At 37.1% G+C, this 20,333-nt stretch overlaps 1 protein-coding gene and 1 long non-coding RNA gene across 4 annotated transcripts in view; one reads left to right on the forward strand and one right to left on the reverse strand.

Moving 5' to 3' along the window:
- BAZ2B (bromodomain adjacent to zinc finger domain 2B) overlaps positions 1–20,333 on the reverse strand; it is a 111,050-nt gene that overhangs the window by 5,627 nt on the left and 85,090 nt on the right. For 2 of the 3 annotated variants that reach the window (XM_053947948.1, XM_053947949.1), the window contains exons 20-31: positions 18,063–18,203; positions 17,055–17,309; positions 16,088–16,302; positions 14,592–14,666; positions 9,260–9,503; positions 7,580–7,642; positions 6,209–6,353; positions 2,946–3,610; positions 2,148–2,424; positions 1,852–2,007; positions 1,220–1,380; positions 8–318 (exon numbers count right to left, since the gene is read on the reverse strand). In XM_053947948.1, the coding sequence (XP_053803923.1) occupies positions 8–318; positions 1,220–1,380; positions 1,852–2,007; positions 2,148–2,424; positions 2,946–3,610; positions 6,209–6,353; positions 7,580–7,642; positions 9,260–9,503; positions 14,592–14,666; positions 16,088–16,302; positions 17,055–17,309; positions 18,063–18,203 (2,708 nt within the window). The remainder of the gene's footprint in view (positions 1–7; positions 319–1,219; positions 1,381–1,851; positions 2,008–2,147; positions 2,425–2,945; positions 3,611–6,208; positions 6,354–7,579; positions 7,643–9,259; positions 9,504–14,591; positions 14,667–16,087; positions 16,303–17,054; positions 17,310–18,062; positions 18,204–20,333) is intronic. The other variant, XM_053947950.1, reaches the window with a different exon arrangement.
- Positions 8,548–11,847, forward strand: LOC128790842 (uncharacterized). Its single transcript, XR_008431887.1, has 3 exons — positions 8,548–8,903; positions 9,736–9,953; positions 11,541–11,847. It is a non-coding gene; the product is annotated as an uncharacterized LOC128790842 (long non-coding RNA).

Below are 20,333 nucleotides of genomic sequence, written 5' to 3' on the forward strand. Positions count from 1 at the left end.
AACCTACCCGTCACCATCACCACTAATAGATGGTGCAGGAGCAGGGACAGTAACTGTGCCCACATTATCCAGTTTGATCTGAATGGTGGTACTTAAGGGGCTCTTCAGATACCTTCGCTCTATGTTCCGCTCCAAGTCAGCGAGCCTGGTTACAGCTATATCTAGAGGGTTGTCACTCCTCCGCTCTAGAGAGCTGGCATTGCCTTCTCCGCCTCCAGCACAATCTCCATCGTGCTTCTTGTGCAATCTAGTAATTGACTTATGTTCACGATATACCAAGTCGTCTCTCTCTGATGCAGGTTCAGGACACAGCCAGCCCTATGTCAATAGAAAGGTTTGGGCATTTATTGGTTGCTGTTAACTCAGTGTGCAATCAGAGGAATTGCTTTATGGAATCAAAGTAAGTAATTGAAGCGCTGTTTCCAGTAGATCTTGGTTACTTGTAATCCATCTGTAGAGACATTTTCCAAAATATCCAGAGAACTAAAATAATTAATCAGGAAATACAAGCATTACTGGACTTTCTGAAGGGACCTTTCTGCGACAGTCTGCATTCTTATCCCCTTGTGAAGTATCCTGTTCTACTGGCTGAAACATCAGAACAGGTCTACCTGTTCAGTAGGCTCAGGAGGCAGTATCAGGACACAGAAAATTAACATCCCATCTCATGCCAAAAACTAGATCCCAAACACTGCACCTGTACTATAACCAAACATATGCAATTTGATAACCTTACACCCACCTTGGAAAAATTCCAATATCCAGAGAATTCTTAACTATATCACACTCATAACCATTACATGTTCTCCATGGCTCTACAATACTCAAGCAAATTATTTTGATGCACTTGTAGGCATTTCTGAAAGTATTAACAGCAACAATCACACAAAACAGGCAGAAGTGTGGCAAATGCCCCAAGAGTTAAGCAGTCTCTGTGAAATACAGTCTTGCATTCAGAGAAGGTTAGCAAAATGTACACGGAACTGCACTGTAGGAGAAGATTCTCCAGGAACTGCCATTCTGAGCATCTTCAGTTGAAGACTGAACTGCAATAAAATGTTTCAAACACAAATCTCCATGATACTGGACAGTGTATTTGTTTCATTTGTAGGCAATTAGGATGGAATAAGAAGGCACTTACCAATACACAAAGACTGCTATCTGCTTTAAATTCATACCACTTATTTTAAAGAGACATTTTACTGAAAGTTGGTTTTACCTTAACTTGTAAACTAGCTGATGCAACTCTCCTCTCTAGATCTTCCACCTGCTGAAGAATAGCAAGATCCATCTCCATAGCTTGTTCTTCTACTGACCAGTTTTCCACAACATCCCGAGTTACCTGGTTATCTTCATTTTCATTGATATCAATAATTGCAACTGTATTTGAGAATCACATTTTTATTATTTTAATTAACATTACAACTGCACTGGTAAATTCAAGCTGATTTACCCGTCACTCCAGTCAAATGCTGAAGAACTGTTGTGAAAGTATACTATTCTTAAAATACCCAATATGGACAACAAATTCTGTATGCTTTCAAACTTGCAATTTAAGGGCAAGAAGGGGAAGGAGAGGCCAAGTGTTACAGACATGGAAAGAGCTTCAGAAGATTACCAGAGCTTAAGAAGTTTATTTATATCACTAGAACTATTTACATTACTTGGAATTTCTCTAATCCACTAACTTTACAGAACAAGGCTGGTGAAAATGCAGCTACAGATGAGAAGACCTTTATCTTTTTTCTCCAACCCTTACTTTAAGTTTCCTGCTAAACATACCCCAGGAGAGCTCTATGTCCATTGTCCGGTGCCCCAACACCATGTGTAACATAAATATCAACTACATACCATCCTTGTTTTTGATGCAGGCCAGAGTGATGTAATCCATGTGTTTCTGTATTTGCTTTTGTAAGGCCTTTTCTCTTATTCCCCTGAGATGCAGCACTTTAAGCAAAGATTTTAGGTCCTCTGGATCAGTAATCCTCCACCATCCATACTGCATTTCTAAATCAAGACAAGCATATAAACACTTTGCAGTGTGATCAGATTAGAAAATCAATAGGCAAATTATTAAAAAAAATGTAACATGATAGAGGCACTGCAGAAATTATCACCTTACTGTTGCACTACTGTTGCATACTTACCTTCTGGTATAGGCTTTGGGTTAGGATAATCTACAGGCTTGGCTACTTCAACTGCTGTAGAAGGGGCAGAAGTTACTTTTTCAGCTTGTAGTGCTGGTGATTCACTTTTACTTGCAGGAACACTAGATGCCAAGAATGAGTTACCATTCACTTCTGATAATCCCAGCCCTGATCCAAGAGTAGGTAAAGGAGATGGAAATGGAACATTTGAAGTAAGAACTCCTGTAGGCCATCCACAAAACTGAAGTCCCATTATAGGTAGTCCTGTCTTCATCTGCTACAAAGCACAACTACCATTACTATAACCAAGAAACCTGAATTATGATTAGGATGCTATTAGTCAAAACACAAAGAAAGCCTTTACTCAATACTTCAATTAGTTTCAGAAAAACTAATATAACACTGACATGTAATACTTATTAGGGCCCAGTTAATGCTAAAAAACAATAGCTTCTAAAGGTAGGGTTTGGTGTGTTACACTTCCAAAAACTAGTTTGTATTTACTTGCTTTTCATTTAATACCAGTAGCCAACACCCTAAAAGCCAAATTAATTACTGAAATACATGTATAAAATATCATACATTGCCTTACTTGATACATTATGATCTAGTATTATAATCTAATTATAATCTAGTATTATAAAACTTCTGTATTTAGTTAATAACATTTAGAAACAGAAAAAAAATATATAATATGCAGATATAATGATTGCAGGTCTGTGAAATAATTTGTATAAACAGACATCCTGCCCAAAATAAGTCTGCAAGTTCAAGCTATTCAGAAATTAATTTATTTACCTGCAGTGGTGACAACGCAAAAGGACTTAATCCCATGGAACTCTGTGCAGAGGTTGAGCCCAGGAGAGGAGATGGAACAGGTGATGGTGAGTTTGATGGTGGATGTGACTGAGGAGTGAGAGGAGCTGGAGTAGCTGGTGTGTCCACATGGGTGACCGAGGTGTCATCACAGGGCACCCGCGGTAACAGGCTGAACCACTGCCTGCTTTTCTCAGTAAGAGTCTTTAACAACTGATCATTTGGAATTAGTGGAGAACTGTAAAACTTTCCTGTCCCACTGGCATTAGGACTGAAAAGATTATTAGACTCAGACTTCTCGATGGAGCTTTGCGATGCAGGGGGTTGCAGACTGCAGAGAGAGTTTTTTGAGTTACTTGGGTAAGATAATGTGCAGCCATTTGCTGCACTGCCATTAGGTTTTGGGGACATAGTGTCAGACTCAGGTGGCATTTTTGCTACTTCTAACAGTTTGCTTAATTTTGAAAATGACCCAGGCTTTTGTAAAAACAGGTTAGTGCTGTCCTTTTCTTTCAGATTTTCCTTTTGCTCACAGTGAGTTGTAGCTAAGCAATGCAATTTTTCTTCTGTTTCAAATTCTTCTTCTTTGATATGCATACTTTCTTCCTTTTTTAACTTCTCTTTTTCTTTTGCAATTTCTTCTAGACCTAAAAATGTGCAAGAAGCACAGATTACCTGTAACAGGTAACTATTTTATGAACTTTTTATAATCATAGGTTGAATTAAAAATAACTTCATTTTTGGCTCAACACATGTTAGATTAGATTCCCGTGTCGTTGCTGTTGTTGCTGTTAACGAAATCCCTTCACACTTTGCAGAAGGAAACAAGTTTCTAGGCATTCAGATTTAAACACCTCTAGGAAAAATCACCTCAACATGGCTAACACACTACTGGATTCACACATCTTAAGCAGTTTGCCAGTGCAAAGTCTCTGAAAAGGACAAATTTTTGCCAGCTGTCTTTTTGCAGGACTCCGCATGCCTCATTGAGAAGCTTCTCTGGTGATATCAAGAGAGTGTAATGTTTACAGCCCTAAGGTTTTTTTTTTTGCAACTGTTTCATTAAACACACAGCCAACTATGAAACAGAGAACCAAAATTCCTGTTACAAAATCAAATATTCCCCAAATACCAAAATAACATTACGCATTTTACTTCTGTCAATACAAATCATTAACAACTTTAACTGTGCAACAATATCAACAGAATATGAAATTTAATACTCTCAAGACCCACCCAGCAGGACTGGAACTCTCCACACACCTAAGCAGACAGCTAACATCTAAGCAATTTAAAGTACAGCAAGCAGAAGCTGATTAAAAAACCAAAGTTTCTTCAAACATAGGAAGTGCAAAAGACCTGAAGATCTAGCTTTTATGAAAGGAAAATACATTTTTTCTCTTCTTTGCACTACTAGTCTTTCTTAACCATTTCTCTTCTACCCTTACACTGACTGCTAATTCAGGCAAAAAGTCTTTAGAAGTATAAAACGCTTCTAAACAGAGAACTGTTAGCATAAGGGGAAGGAGGTAGAAAATCCAACTCCTTATTTTATGTTCATCAGATACTGCAGTCACAAATAAACACATGCATGGCAAGCACATCTACAAATATTTACTTGCTCCTGAAAAACTGTATTTTCTACAGAGAAAGTACATCCCCTCCTATTAAAACTCCAAAATGTGTTCACAGTTATGGTCTGTATCAAGATATAAACAATTTAAGTATCAGCATAAACATGAAAATGACTACACAAAAGGGATAGAAAAGTTCTGTTTAAATGAACAGATCATTCAAGACTTTATGTCTCCTATTTCCAGGGTTTAGGGTTAGGGTTATGGAATTAGAAACAGATAAACTGTAGAATTTACATAAAGAGGACAAACTAAGAGCTGATAGGAAGAGGAGGTAGGTGAGAATTTAAGAATACATCTGTTTTCCTTTTCAGGGAGATTAAACTTTTATTAAGACAACATTAAAAACAGAGGGTTGCCCTACAGCTCTTGGCTAAAACTTTTTTGTGGGTTGTTTGTGTGTGGTTTTTTACTATTTTAAGACAGGTAAGTATATGTAAACTATTTTCTTTGTGTACCATTTCCAAAGCGTTTGGGAATTCATCTGGTTAAAATTAAGAATAATGATAAAATAATAATAATAAAGGAATGAAATATGGCAAACGAAAGAAATGCAAGCAGCACATTCTGTATGCAGCTACTTGTGCAAAACTGTTCCTAACACAGAGCATAACTTACTGTGGAGCAAGAGACAGAGAGGAAAGTACTTTTTATGCTACCCACTTTAGAAAGAAAACTTGATGACCAAGGTTACATTTAGGGGAAGTTCAAGGGCTTATTTTTGGACCCCAAACCAGGCTCAAATTTCCTACTATGCTGTACTGTTACAGTTAATTAAACAGCTCTCTAGAATGGTGCAATTCTCATGAGATCATGCAATTCTGATGTGCGTCAAATCTTTTTGTTATTTTTTGAAGGAAAAAATGTAAGAGAAACGAGGCTTTGGTTCATCTATATGAAAATTAGAAAGGATTTCTCCGTGGCCAAAATGAAGTTTTATGTTTAAAAATTCTAACACCAACAAAAAAGTCAGATTAATACATAATTTTTGCATCTATCCAATTAAAAGTGTGTGAAAAATTCAACCACAGTTAATATACAACTGTCACAACCCCAAAATTACATTTTAGTTTTAGCAAAATAATTTCAGCAATTGCTGGTTAAAAGAAACATCAATTGGTAAAATACAGATACTAAATCATTTGGTTGATTAGAAAACAAGGTACTTCACTGCATGAAAGTAATTGTCATGTTTTTGCAGACATCTATCATATCTTCATGCACAGAATAGTCTGTGCATTTGCAGAAAATCTGAGGATGAAAATTATTTCTGCATTCTATGGTCCTCCTAATTTTCATACACAGAGATCACTGCCATAGGGAAAGGTGAAATACTTCAGAGTCAAGAAACTTTGCAGGTAGGTAAAATCATAACATGTAGAAGTACAACAACTGAAAACTTCCAAATTACCAATCCTCGTTTTGAAAGGTATTACCTGATCTTTCATAACCCGAAAGAGATACCAGAGAACCACATAAGGGGAGAGCTCTATTGACAGCAGCCTGAGGGCAACTGGGTGAGGGTGAAGACCTTGCTGCACAATGCCAGAGCCTCCAGAGATGGGCAGCATGTCTTAGCCTTGTGTGCCACCATTCCTTTATGGCTCTTACCTTCACCACTTTCCATGCCTTCTACAAAAATACCACCACACTGGGGCAGGATCCAGTACCGGCGCCTGTAACGGTCCTGACCAAACATCATTGAACGCAAACAGTGCGAAGCTTCAAATAACTTCTTTCTGTACTGGCTTTGTTGCTATTTAAAAAAGGGAGAGCATTATAAATCAGTGAGGGAGAAAAAAAGAACCACCTCATTATTACAGAAAACATCTGTAATATGTCAGACTGAACAGAAGTTCAAGGGTCAGACAAGCAGGCCCTCTCAGAGATTCGGGATAGTGGTGTGTCTGTGTGTTGTGATATTCTACTCACAATCGCTGCCTTGATGATTTTACTTACAAAGCTTCCTTTAAAAAAAAAAAAATCAATTAAAGCATTCCCCTTCTCAGCCTAGGTTTATCAGTTGTCCTCTAAAAACACGCTGCAGTGGTGCACCTTGTCTTTTTATTCCTGAATCTCAAAAAGCAGTGGATTAAAGAAAGATATCATTGCACAAGAACAGCTGAAATCCTAACAATTGCACAGCATCAGCAAGTGGTAAAGAGAGCCCTGAAGACAGATGATAATGCAACTGCTGATGGGAGACTAGTGAGATATTTTAACTGTTCATAAAAGAATGACAACAACAATATACAAAAATAAACTCATAACACATAACACAGCTCTCTGAGGGGGGCCAACAAGAACTTCATTTAGTTTATTCAGTTCTTGCTCTGCTAAATTGACACTGATGGGAATCAGATGGAATCCTGGACTGCTAATTTACTGCAATTTGGAACATGGGAGAAACCAACACACAAAGTCTTAAATGACAAATTTTCTAACAGGAACAATAAAAACATGGGCCATGAGTAGCCCTAATTACAGCATTACATTTTTCTCATTTACACTTCTCTTCCTATCCTATTGCTGCTTCTTTCAAAATGTGAAGCCCAGTCAGTTCTGTATGGGCTTGGAGCACAACGGCAGAAATCAGCATGGAAAGGAGAGCATGAGAACAACAATGATTGTATAACTGAAGCCATTGCTTCTCATATAGAAAATATGTCATCACTTTCTAAGATCAACAAACAGGAATATGTGAAGTAGATCCAGATAAAAATTACATTACTCTCTGAAGTACAAATATATTATCAACTATTACTATTAACTGCCTTTTGAGTGACCTCTACTTATTGCCACCGGACTAAACTCACAGTTCAGGTGTCGTGAATCGGAGCATTATTCATACTTTCACAAAACAAGAGTAGATACTTATTTCAATTTATATTAACTTGGAGCATTGAAATTTATGTTTAATGTATTAACTCATAACACCCAGTGATCACATTTGTAGTAGAAAAAATAGTAATGATCTCTCACCTTTGTCAGTTTTTCAATCTGCTTCTCTAATTCTTCAACGCTTGCTGTCTGATCCCCATCATCCTATAATCAGCAAATATACTGTCACACCATGTTTATTTCAGGACAAAATCATACTACTATGTCTTATCATTATTACAGGAAAAAGATGTAACCGAAAATGAGAGGAAAATACTAAAGAGGAAAAAAAAGTTCAAATTGTGTGCTTGTGCAATATATTTCAATAGCAACAACACAACTGAAAAGAGGATACACCTTGAATGTTTTGAAACCAGATGTAGACAAAGGAGAAAGTTCATCTTTGCTGAAAATTGGAAGTAACTCAGTTTGTGCATGAACAAAACACTACAGAATTTAATCTTAGTTTCTATGAAGCTTTTTAGATAGTCAAAATAATTTTAAGTGTCTGTCATGCATGAAATAATGGCATCTCAAAATCCTATTGGTAAATCTTTGGTCAGTCCACATTTGCATTTTATTTCAATGTCTACATGAAATTGTAGAGCCACTTTAAATTATAACTTTTTATAAAAGTTACAGCATCAATCCTGCTGATTTTTGAAGAGGAATGCACTCATGATTAAGTCTGTGGTTGCCTTCTTCTTCCCTGTTTAAAAATTAGAGTCTTTTCCATGACTAGAATTTTAATTCGGTTGAAGAAAATCTTTGGAAATGGTACTAAGTTTCCAAAAGAATATGGTCAAAGTCATCCCCACCATAAGATACAAGTCTGGTATTTCTTGGCTTCATAGAAGTGTACCAGAGTAAAGCCTTCTGAAATACTACATAGAATACAAATGCAATGGAACTTCTGGTAGATCAGAAAATTAATTTCTGTACAGTTAACTGGAATTTTGTCTATGAAACACCCAGTGCACCAACACAGGAGATTGTACAAGAGGGAAAAGGATTAAGGGATGGACTTGAGATTAGAAATCTAAATATTACTCTTTTTTTAAATTCTGAATTATTTTTAGGAACTTGGGGCTGTTCCTCTAAGGTATTCTCTTAAATTCATACGAATTCTAGTACTTGAAATAAATCCACAATAACAGCACACAGGGCTATTCCTACACTAGAAATTAGCTGGGTTTCTAATTAAGGGTGTATGCAAACATCTGAGTTCACATATGCTGGATACATGCATTGTTCAAGCAGTCTTAGAAATCTTCGAACCTTGCATGAATGGATCACTTTCTGGCAAACAGAAAACCCAGTGTAGCATCAAGTGGTTTAAAATGTAGTATTTTCTATTGTTTGTGCCTTGTATCAGGTTCCATCCAGTGGAAGCCTGTGCATTTCCATTAAGAACCAGCTGAACAAGGTAAAAATCTTTCATTGATACTTCCTGTATTGTATCTGACACTGACAAACAAAATTTATCATCTTGTGATCAAATAAAGTCAGCCAGTAACTACATGGGGGAAATTGTGAAAAAAATACACAAGAAGATCACTCAAGCTTCAAAATAGAGAATGTTAACTGTAACTGCATTGTTCATTTTTTAATTAACAAAATAATAAAAACTAATAAAAATTTAAAAACATCGGAGGTAAGTTATTTTTCCCTCCTTTTTATGGCAACATTTTTGGGAAACGGTGCCATATTACAGAAAAACAGAAGGAAAACAAGTTTTAGCTTATTTGCAAATAAAGTTTCACTATACTGACAATTCCCCACCTCATCCTCACAAACTTCTGCCTTTTTTCCTTTTTTATCATCTTTGTCCTCTTCATCCTCATCATCCTCATCTGCCTGGTCATCGCTGTCATCATCGTCATCATCATCGTAGTCACTGTCCCCTCCCTTCCGCCGGCGCTTGCGGCCAGGTGCAGGTGTCTCCAAGGAATGGGGTTCCTCGCCTCCATCCCCACTCCCCACAGCATCTCTTTTACCAGTCTTCTTGGCATGAATGATTCTAAGCCTTGGAACACATGAGAAAGGGTGAAATGATGGATTATGGCTGTAGCATAAACATACCTCTCTTCCTATGAGACTGAAAGAAAATCATACATTTCAGATTTGAAATAGAGCTTCTGATCTATCATGACACTGTATTTTCTCAATATTTATTGTCACTAGTCAATAAGAAAAACTGAGGTTAAAAAACCCTTATTACTCGTGGTTCCGTTCTGAATAGACTTTGTTTCTCCCAGGTCAATTTTACTGTGTAACTGTTCAGAAGAAATGAAACACAGGAGGGATTTTGAGAAGTCAGGAAAGATGATACAGAAGAAAGAACCATTTCAACTTCTTTCTCTTTTATTTAATGCATTTAAGAACATGATGACGAAATACCTGTGTCTGAGCCAGGGAGGAAAAGGCAAAAATCCTCACTTGGAAGTATGAAATTATATACATTGCATGGCAACAAGTAAGGTTGATTTAATTTTTTTTTTTTGTTTTTTTTAGATTTTTATGAACTTTAAATATTATTTGACTTCAGTCCTTTAGCTGAACTTTTTATTCTAAGATATACTTTTTTTCCTGGGGAATTTTAGTTACCTCAACTACTAAAGATTACTCAAACTGTCATTTTTCCTTTTATGAAAGAAAAGGGAAACTTACATACCAGTTATTATGGTTGTAGTAGACCTCCTTCTTCTACAAAACCCCTATAAGACAAGATTCCACACAGCAAAAATTACAGTTCCACCTATCAGGGAGCTTGCAGGCAAACATGCTGAACCACAGGAGGTGTACATAGCCAGGCTGAACCAGTCACTTATCACGCAGACCAAAAACGCAACTGACTCAGAAGAGATTCATAAACGTATAGAAAAGACAAAGATTTTTTAAGAGATGACTGAAGAAGGTAGGATGGGAAAAGCAGAACGGTAACGACAAACACAATTACCAGGACGTAATTTTTCCTTGTCGTACTCCTCTCTCTTCCCATCCTACAGAACAATATTCCATACAGCAAGTGGCTACAAGTACAATGAGTGCTGTCCAAGTACTGGTTCCAGGAATACTGACAAATGGACCAGCCTTCTCAAACGACGATAACCAGAGACAGTTCTCAATAGCACAGACTGAAATGAAGGTGTCACTGTTCAACTGGGAGCAGCACTTTTTTTGGAAAAAGACTGTTAGCCAAGAAATCATCAAGGGGACTTGAAAACTGCTGGGCTTTGGTTTCTTGGTGTGGTTTTGTTTTGGGTTGGGTTTTTATGCACTAGATAATCCACTGGAATATAAAGTTTTATACATTTATTTTTTTCCATATCAAGTGGATGTTTACCTGTTTTAGTGATTTAAAATACATTAAAAAACAAAAATCTCAGGCCTTTCAGTAAATTTTGAAGCAAATAACATTTTCAGGTATGGTGCAAAAACCCTCAGTCACACTGCACATCAATATCACTCAGGCTATTGATTAAATTTTTTAGAAAACTGATTTCCTTTTTATGAGGACAACTTCAAGCCTCTTCGTGTAGACTGGAAATTCCTGCCAATACACAGGAATTAATTACCAAAATCACTAGTTAATGACTGGATTATCTGCTGCAGTGCTGGATGAGTTTAAAGACAATTTACATACACTAAGATGATCTTGAAGACAACTCAGTAATAAAGCTGGCAAGTGAATGTACCATGACCTGCCAGCACCTCTTTAATATACCTGAAGAGAATCAGAAGAAACAAAAAAGGCTAGTTTTGCTGAAAGCAAAAATAAAGATGTAATGTTTTCAAGCACTAAAGGAAGCTTGCATGATACTGCAAATTATCAAGCATGCAAATGGACCAAAGATGCTCTTCTTTGATAACACCAAAATCAGAAGAAGGCAGCAGTCCCTACTCAAAGTATTGCAGAGGCAGAAACCAATGCAAGCGCAACTTTAAACATGTTCAGTTATTTTAAGAAGCAGCATGATTCTTCTGTTGCTATCTACACATATGGCTCACTGAAAGAAGAAAACCCTCACTTAGGAAACTGTTCTGTCTTTCTCACTTTCAGGTATGGATCAAACCTGCATCTGCAACTGCTGAGAGAATCGTAAAGTCTACTAACTTATAAAAGAGTGGGTGGCCCATCAGAGAACCAGATGATTGACTGAAGCCTGCTCTAATCTGATCTAAAATACTTACTAGATCACAGAAGGAAAATTCACCTTCTGACTTAGTGTTCATGCCTTCCCCATAATTTTTGCATGTAAGTAGTACGTAGTACCAAGGCAAAGAAATTCTGAACACTGTACTTTTAACATACTTCACCTTGCGTCTCAAAAAATTAAAGTTTGGCAAATCAGCATTAGCGTCTCCTACCTAAACTCAGGGTGTAATTTCTCCTCTTAGTGACACTGCTTTTCATATACCATCATCATTTAGAGTTGAAATTGTTTCATTCAACAGAAATTAACTTTCACAGAGCATACCACAACACTGGCATGTGAAAAGAACACTGTTGCAGTGAAAAACTTAAGTCCTTTAAAAAACTGAATTATTATGATAACCAAATTATTAAACCAAATTATTATTACCTAATTCTTTAAGAGGTAGTATTTCATTTTTATTCTGTTTTATGTTGATCTGGCTACAAAAAAGATGCCAAAGAGAAGACATGTAATAGAAAAGGAGATGCTGAGACTTTGATTATCTAGTTTAAAAAAATCACAGAATCATGTCAGGTGAGATTCTGACCACAGCTGTTACACAGAAAGCACAAAGAAAGATGACTTAATCATAGGAGATAGGTGCCTTTACAAAAAAAGGGATTAGTATCAAGATTCACACCAAAATGTGATAGAGAAGGAATTAGATGCAACCTCTCACTGACCATCAGCTAAGCAGAAACAGTCCAGGCAGCTCAGAACTCAGATTTCCAACCATCTATATTACACTTATTAAGATCCTTGAGGGAAGGAGGAGAAAAGGAGGGAAGAGCGGGGAAAGGGGTGAGAGGGAAAGCATCCCTTAAAACAAAATACAATGATTCCGTTTTCCAACCTAGGATTTTACTGTTGCTTATTTACATCTGTCAAGCACAGCCTTTTGCATTTGTTTTTGCCCTCCTCCCCAGTTGAGAAGCTTATGTCATGAAAAAAAGAGAACATAAGCACAAAAAAAAAATCCTTCATCAAACACATGTGATACAGATAGAATCTCATCCCCCTTCAATATACTTGTAGCCAACCTGGACACAGTGGTTTGAAGATTAACAACAGTAAACACTGGCCAACCAGGCTGAGATGAAATAAATCCTTTCCTCAGCCTCTGTTATTCATCCCCTACACACTTCCTGCAGAGGGGGCACGTGCTGAGGGGCACATAAAGTTCTGTAGGCACATGAAAGGAGGTCACAGCTCTTGATCACACAGCGAGTACTCAACTAACCAGTTTTTGCCATGCAAAACTGTTTGGCACTGGGATGCTTAAAAATTAGACCAAGATGTGAATGGATGGGGAAGACAACATGTAAGAATGAAGTCTGGAAGCAGGAAAAAATAGCAAGAAGAAGACTGAAGTGTACAGATTTCATTTCAGAGAAGCCCCAGAACAGTAGTAAGGGTTTAAGAAAAACACAATTGACATAATAAAGTAGAAAATATTGTTTAAAATTGATTGAAGAAGGGTCTTCTAGAACCTTCTTGAAATTCATCAGAAAAAGTGGAAAACTCAAAAATTTTGAATCAAAGATTGAGAGAGATCAAGCTCATTGAATTCAAAGAAGCAGAAAACATTTCTGAGCTCTGCTGCAATACTTGCAGTACTGGAACCCGAAATCCACACATGAGGGGAAAAAAACAAGAAATGGAAAAATTATTGTAGCAAGGAGGAGGAGCTTGGGACTTCAGAGTATGATGCTCACTACTTGACAGGGAAGAAATGAGAGATTATAAGGCGAAGGGAAGATCCTACATCTACAAGTACTTACAGTTTGATGGAGGGAGAGAAAGACTAAGCAGGCCCTAAGAAGACAAGGACAGGGAAGAGTCCATTTTGCTAATTGTAAGTTGGCTACCTCAGAACTTCATAAACACTTCTTACACCATATCCCATACAGGGAATACAGATGAAGGTACGAAAAAAGTAACTGAGTTATCCTAAAGGTTAAAATACATTAACTCTGGGCAGATTGGGATTTGTAGTATTAGTAGAGAATGCCTGTTTATTGATTTAATTTTTTCATCTACCTCCCTCTTGTCCTTCTTCTTTACTTCTTTCCTTCTTCCTTCTGAGATACATTAAAGGGAAAAAATGGAGACATAAGATTAGAAACGAAAGTACCTAAAGCAAGGACTAAGAAAGGATTTACCATTCCTAGCAAGAGGTAAAGATGACAAAGGAAAAAAAAAACAGAGTCTGGCTATGCGTTTTTACCCCCTGTGATTCATTAACTTTATGCCGTCCAGCTTCCTGATATTTGGAGCCAGTATGGTTGCTGTATGGAATTTTGTCTTGTAGGATGGGAGAACAGTGAATATGAAACTGACAACCCTTAAGAAGTTCCAATTTTACCTTAAACAGAAATATAAGAAATATTAAAAAATACCTCAAAGCTTGCATTCTACATATGATCCCTAGCTATAGGGAACAACGTGACATTGACAGATGAGAAACACTAAGATAACATAAATTAGCAAAATTCAGTTGGCAATTGTATGAAAATCACATTGTCTTAAAATGCCTTTCAGAATGAACAATGGGAATTATGGTAGGTCCAAATAAACTTTGATTATGTCAATAGCACTTTTATGGCTCCTTTAATATTCCAATTTAAAAGTTTTTTGTTTCCTCCAAAGAATACAAAATTAGCCTTGACTTTGCTCCAATTCTGAGCGACACTAACCCTCTGAATCTCATGCACCTTTAGTGGACTGTAAAAGACTGGTGTTGCAACATCCTAGATCCACATCTGTCTTAATTAAGCAGTTTAATTACCAATGTCTTGGTAAACCTGTAAATTCATCAGCTGATTTTGTGCTTAGAACCAATTCCCGATATAGCAGTGCATGTGAACAAAGGTTAAAAAGCAAAATATTGTAATATTTAAGGAAATGAAACTTACTTCCGAAGTTTGCCTTCAACCATCCATTTATCTCTCCTTAAGTTTGACATATAATCAATGTTTTTATCAATTTCACTGTCAAAGATGAAAATAATCCATTAACTGTGAACTTACATATCTTTTTTCTGATAGACATTTACGTATAGACACTTTTCCCTCAAATAACTGTCTTTTGAGATATCGTTAAAATTCAAAATAAATAATTTTAAGGCTAAGAAATCACAATACTATGAATGCCGATGTAGCACACTGCTGTACCTATGTCAGTCTTTATGCCCAATATCACCTCAGCTTTCTTTCCACAAGAAGCATGGCATTCAACACTTCTTCTCATAGCTCTAGTTCAGTGTCAAGCCTCTAAATGTCTTTGCCACAAAGCATGTAGCCCTGTGCTGAAAAACCAGTTACCACTGGTACATCTGAAGTATTCTGCCTAGGATCCCTTGCATCTACAATCCGACATTCACTTTAGACTGTAGAAACTGAAGAACCAAAAAGAGGGCTTTGGTGCAGTCATCATCTGCGCGCCCATGTCCGAGACATCCCGGCCTCAGCAATTCAGCAGATTACAGTTGTTTCTATGATCAAAATATAGAAACTCAAGTTTTAAGTGATCATTCCTACAAATAGGACCTAACAGTCATCTGCAACAAGAGGAACCTTCTTTCTGTGATGAATTTGACTGATACACATGAACTTTCTTGAACAGTTGATGCACAGCATTTGCACTGCCCACTTCTGCTATTTTTCAACTTCAGAAAACCTAAAGCATCTCTTCCATTCCTGCCTTACGCAACCCTGATTCATTTTTGCAGGACAGTGTACCAAACTCAGCAGAATACACCAAGAAACAAAACAGCACTCAATTAGGTGATGAAACACTTTACCATAGACAGTCAATCTGTGGAAGAACAGGCATCCCAGAAAATGGCATTTCCTAACTTTTTATTGCACACTGGTGGGATTTGACGAGTTGTTGAACATAGGGAGGATGTAAAATCATGAAATGCTATACACTACTGACCACAAATGCAACATATACCTTCTTGCATTACTATGATGATACATCAAGCCTGCCACCTGGGCCACCTTATGACCCTACTTAAAAATACATCATCAAAACATCTTCAAAAACAAAAGGAAAAAAGGGAAAACAGTGTACTGCAGAAGCCTTGAACAACTCTTCTAAATTATTCCCTAGAATACCTAGAAAATTTCTTGGTAATCAACCTCATCTTTTATTCCAAAAATTGCTAGAGAAACTTTGGTTCAAGCTTTGAAAACAAAATTACAGACCAAACATGGAAAAGTTATATTCTTCCATCATATCAACAGTACATAAAGGTAGGAAGCAGTAACTCAACCAATTTCAGCTCTCATTGTAAGAAGAACATAAGTAGTCCTCCTGTAACAGAGTAGAGTGAATACACAGTATTTCTGAGCTACAACATTATTTATAATTTTATTTTCACACACCTGTTTGGGAAAAATCTTACCTTACTACACTTTTGCTGCATGCTAACTCATTGACCAGAAAAGCAAGTACTGATGCTTTCTGAGCTGGAGAATGTGCCTGAAAAGCTTTTGTCTTCAAGCTCTCTGTCAGCTCTGTTTGCCCACAATGAGCCTCCATGAAAATCTGCAGAATCTCAGACACATTATCTCGATTGATACCAACGTTCAGTAAGTGTTCCCCAAGAATAGTTTTAGCCTAAAAAGAACAAAGACATTTCAAACAATCATGTTTTAAGAACACCGTTTTCCTTTGTAGACTATATTATTCTTCATAGAAGATGGTATGGGTTTGTTTGCATTTTTACATAAGGACATCAAACATGATTGTTCTTTGAAGCTATTCAAATGTAAATCTTAAATACAGTAACAAATTAGAATGTCTTCACCTCTAAGTTTTTAAAAACAGAGATAATATTAACAATCATTAAATGGATTACATGTAAAAAGGCATGGTCCAACTGAAAATTGATGAATACTGCTGTGTACACTGATAGCATGAAGTGCTCTAGAGTGGAAGAAAGATGTATTGACTTGAAAAAGAAGGCCAGTAAGAGAGTCATGAATAAATTGGGGTTTTGATGCAGTGACCTGGACAGCAGACCTTAGGGAAAGAAATAGCAAGATTCGCTGAGAATATAAAGATAAAATGCACAGGCATGGATGGAAAGGAGTTAAAAGACATGGCCACAGATGTGACAGTGCCCTAAAAAAGGTGGAAATAAAAATGGGACATGCGTTGGTGTGAAGAGAAAATGCACAGAAATTTATCATGTCTGGAAAATGGGAAGGCTGATGGGACACAAAGTTTTGGAGTAACATTAGAACCGTGACACTGAAGAAAAGGATTAGGAAAGACAAAGGAAATCCATATGAGAGAGGTGTCAGAGACACATTATGAGGAATGCATTCATGTATACAGGGTGTTTAGTGTGGAATTTTTCTTTTTACCTTGTATCCTGTACCAAGTCCAGGATCGCACACAGCTGCAGAGACAAGTTTCACAAGCAAGTCCTGTACTTCTCCAATGCTGTCCCCTATGTTGAGCAAACCCTCTTGAAGAACACTCAGGGAGGGAACATCTATGGTCACATCAAAGCCAAGAACTTTACCGAAGTTACGCAGGAACTGCACTACCATGAGACAATCCGAAAACGTGCTTCCATCAAGAACGAGGCCTGGGATGCGAGGCAGCTCTGGGAAAGGCTGGAAAGAAAAGAAAAAAGTGAAAGATCCAGTAGCATATTTCAAAAGAAAATTTTTTTATAACAGCTAGGAAAATTGATTGACACTTCCTTTTGACCTACAGCATGACAATGCTGGAAGGTACAGGCAACAGGTAGCCTGCACCCCTTGTCCATTCAATGCTGAAACACGTTTAAATTTTCACAAATTACAGGAGGCAAGAGATTAAGAAACACTTCCTTTTTTGGCCAGGAGACACTGTAATGATCTATTATGAGCCTTTAAAAATTACTGTAAAAGGTGGTGTAAAATTATTTAGGGGGAAAAAGGGAAGGGATTTCTCTGGAACAGACTTTGAACCCAATCTTCATCAAGTCCTTACGGACAAGAACTAAGAACTCGAAGACTGACTGGGAGGGTAATTCTTTTTGAACAACAGCTTGTAAGAGTTCTCTAGATGACTATATAGTGCCTGTATACTGAGACATGATGCACATTCCTGATGTAAAAATAACTTGAGTAAAGAATTTTTTTTTAAGCAATCATGCTTTTTGGGAAGCAAGCATCTTTTAAACAAAAAGCTTTTAATTAACTAAAGATATGCTAGTGTGTAGTGTTCTAGTATCTTGTATTTGTATGTATTTCGAATAGCTCTCTAATTACCTCAATTAAAACTTGAATGCTTTCATTGTGTCTGCAAGAAGAAAGTTACTGACTGAATTATAAAATACACAAACAAGAAGCAAGAAAGTAAGTCTATGTTGTTGTGATTACCTTCTGGTCTGCTAAGCACATATCTTCATTAGGCTTCTTTAGCTCCTTTGCCATTTCTAATTCCAATCTTCGCTGTTCCAGTTTACGTTCCTTATTTAATCTTTTTTCATCACGTTTCTCTTGCTTTAGCCGCTCTTTTTCCTTAAGAGAATTAAAAGGGGAAAAAATAAACCCCACATATTAAATATAAAAAGGAACAATCTAAGAATTTGAAAAGCACTAGTTCTGTAACCTTAATAATCGCCACATCAATTAAGGAACCTGCATTAAAGGGGAGGGGAAAACTAGGACAAAATCACTGAATTCGTAAAGCAATCTAAGATTCACTTTTTTCTCTCCTGTCCACACAGACACAGGTTTCAAGTAGGTTTGCAAAGAAAAACTCTTTGAAGTACCATTTAAGAAAGATGACAGTGAAAACATGGCCAAGAATTGCCATGCAAGGCACCTGATTTTAAAGGCTCTGCTTACACTCCAGTATTGTTAATCTGCACCTGCTACAGCAGAAACCACTCAAGAAACCTCTCTGAACAATACATGGCTTTAGAAGTCCCAAAATACATAAACTAGATACGAATACCTTATAAAACACAACCAATCTTTTCAAACACAGGTAGCTTCTGGCCTTGAATTACCATACACTTTGCATGCAACCTGAGACTGAATATGCTGTCCTTTACGTCTTACATGCACATCAAGAACATCATCATCAAGTGAGAAGCCAAGCATCTATTGTCTCTTCAACACCCTCCACAGTGGAGTCACACCAATACTACACCAACTCTGTAACATGCCAAGACTGACTATGAACCTAGAGCTCCATGGCCTTTCCCATCCCCAGGGGTTCTGCTGCCAGTCCACTGTCCTGATGACACAACTGCCCACACACCTCTGTGCAACCAATATCAAGTATAAAATGCACGTGGAATCTTTCATGCATTAGCACCACCTGTTCAGAGCACAGAACTGCGTATAAACAAACACAGTTATGTGTGTGTGCCTCCACTCAAGAACCTGATAAAATACAAAACTGAAGATGCTGCATGTGCTTTTCACCTGTGGACAGGGAAGGGCTAAAGAACCAAGCCAAGATGCCTCCCATTACTTAGAACCACTCCCTACTATTCTGTTTAAGACGTCACTCTAGTCTCTTCCATTCACTACCACTATATTTTGCAACAATGAGAGGATAGGCAATACTAAATCAGGGCTCAGCTGCATTTGTAGGTCAGTATTAACCATTGACTTCTCTGTAGAGTTCTGGCAGGCCCCATGACTTTTTATTCTTCCTTTTGATTCGATACGGAGTATTACCAGACCACTAGTGACACCTGTGGATAACCACTGTGAGCGCACAGAGATCATGACTTCTACTACTACAGTCTTTAGTGGATCTTATGCAAGATCGAGTTTCAAATTACACACAAAGAACATATTTGGATCAGTAAATTTACACTGGCAGAAAAAAAATGCATTGACATTCGGAACTACTCATCTGCCCACCTGCTTGCTGCTCTACATCTGTGTAAGCATCCTCTGTACTGCCAGTGCAGGCCCTCTTTATCTACACTGAGTTCATAAGAGACATCTCGTATGGAAAAATCACAATACATTAAAGCAGCACACAAAATCCCTAACTTGATGCCCTCTGATTTGCTTTTTGAAAATGGTTTATTGCCTTTTATCTTAGCCTATGTCAATGTCCCAAGGCCAACTGGCATTGCTTACAACTTGTTTTTGCCAACAACAGACAAAAACAAGAGATGTATATATGTATATTTATGTGGCCACTCAGTAATTTACAGTTATGATTAAAACCAAAAAGTTTAGCTGCACTACATTTCATAACTCTATTTAAACATTTCTTCTACTGGTTGAAATAAACACTGTTCTATGTCTATTAGAGTAAGAATATAATTAGAGCACTGGATCAGACTAAATGACCATTTAGCCTGGTATCCTGATTTCCAACAGTGGAATGGGTGCTTGGGGTATCATCTTCCTCTATTTCCTTGTACTGAAGTATTATTCAGTTTTTCTTGGGTTTGGTCAGTCGCTTTTATTGAAATTTGCAAATACATCCTAGAGAGAAGTTTTAACAATTTCCTTAACAACTACTTGTTGTTAAGGTGGTTATCTTATTTCAGTAACTTCATTATCTGCACTTTATTTACAAAAGTTTTGGGATATGGACATAAAAAAAAAATCTCATTATATAGAAATACATAAATGTAAAACAAAAAGTAAATTAGTAATTGTGGGGCTTTTGTA

The sequence above is a fragment of the Vidua chalybeata genome, chromosome 7, assembly GCF_026979565.1.
Source record: "Vidua chalybeata isolate OUT-0048 chromosome 7, bVidCha1 merged haplotype, whole genome shotgun sequence".
NCBI lineage: Eukaryota > Metazoa > Chordata > Aves > Passeriformes > Viduidae > Vidua > Vidua chalybeata.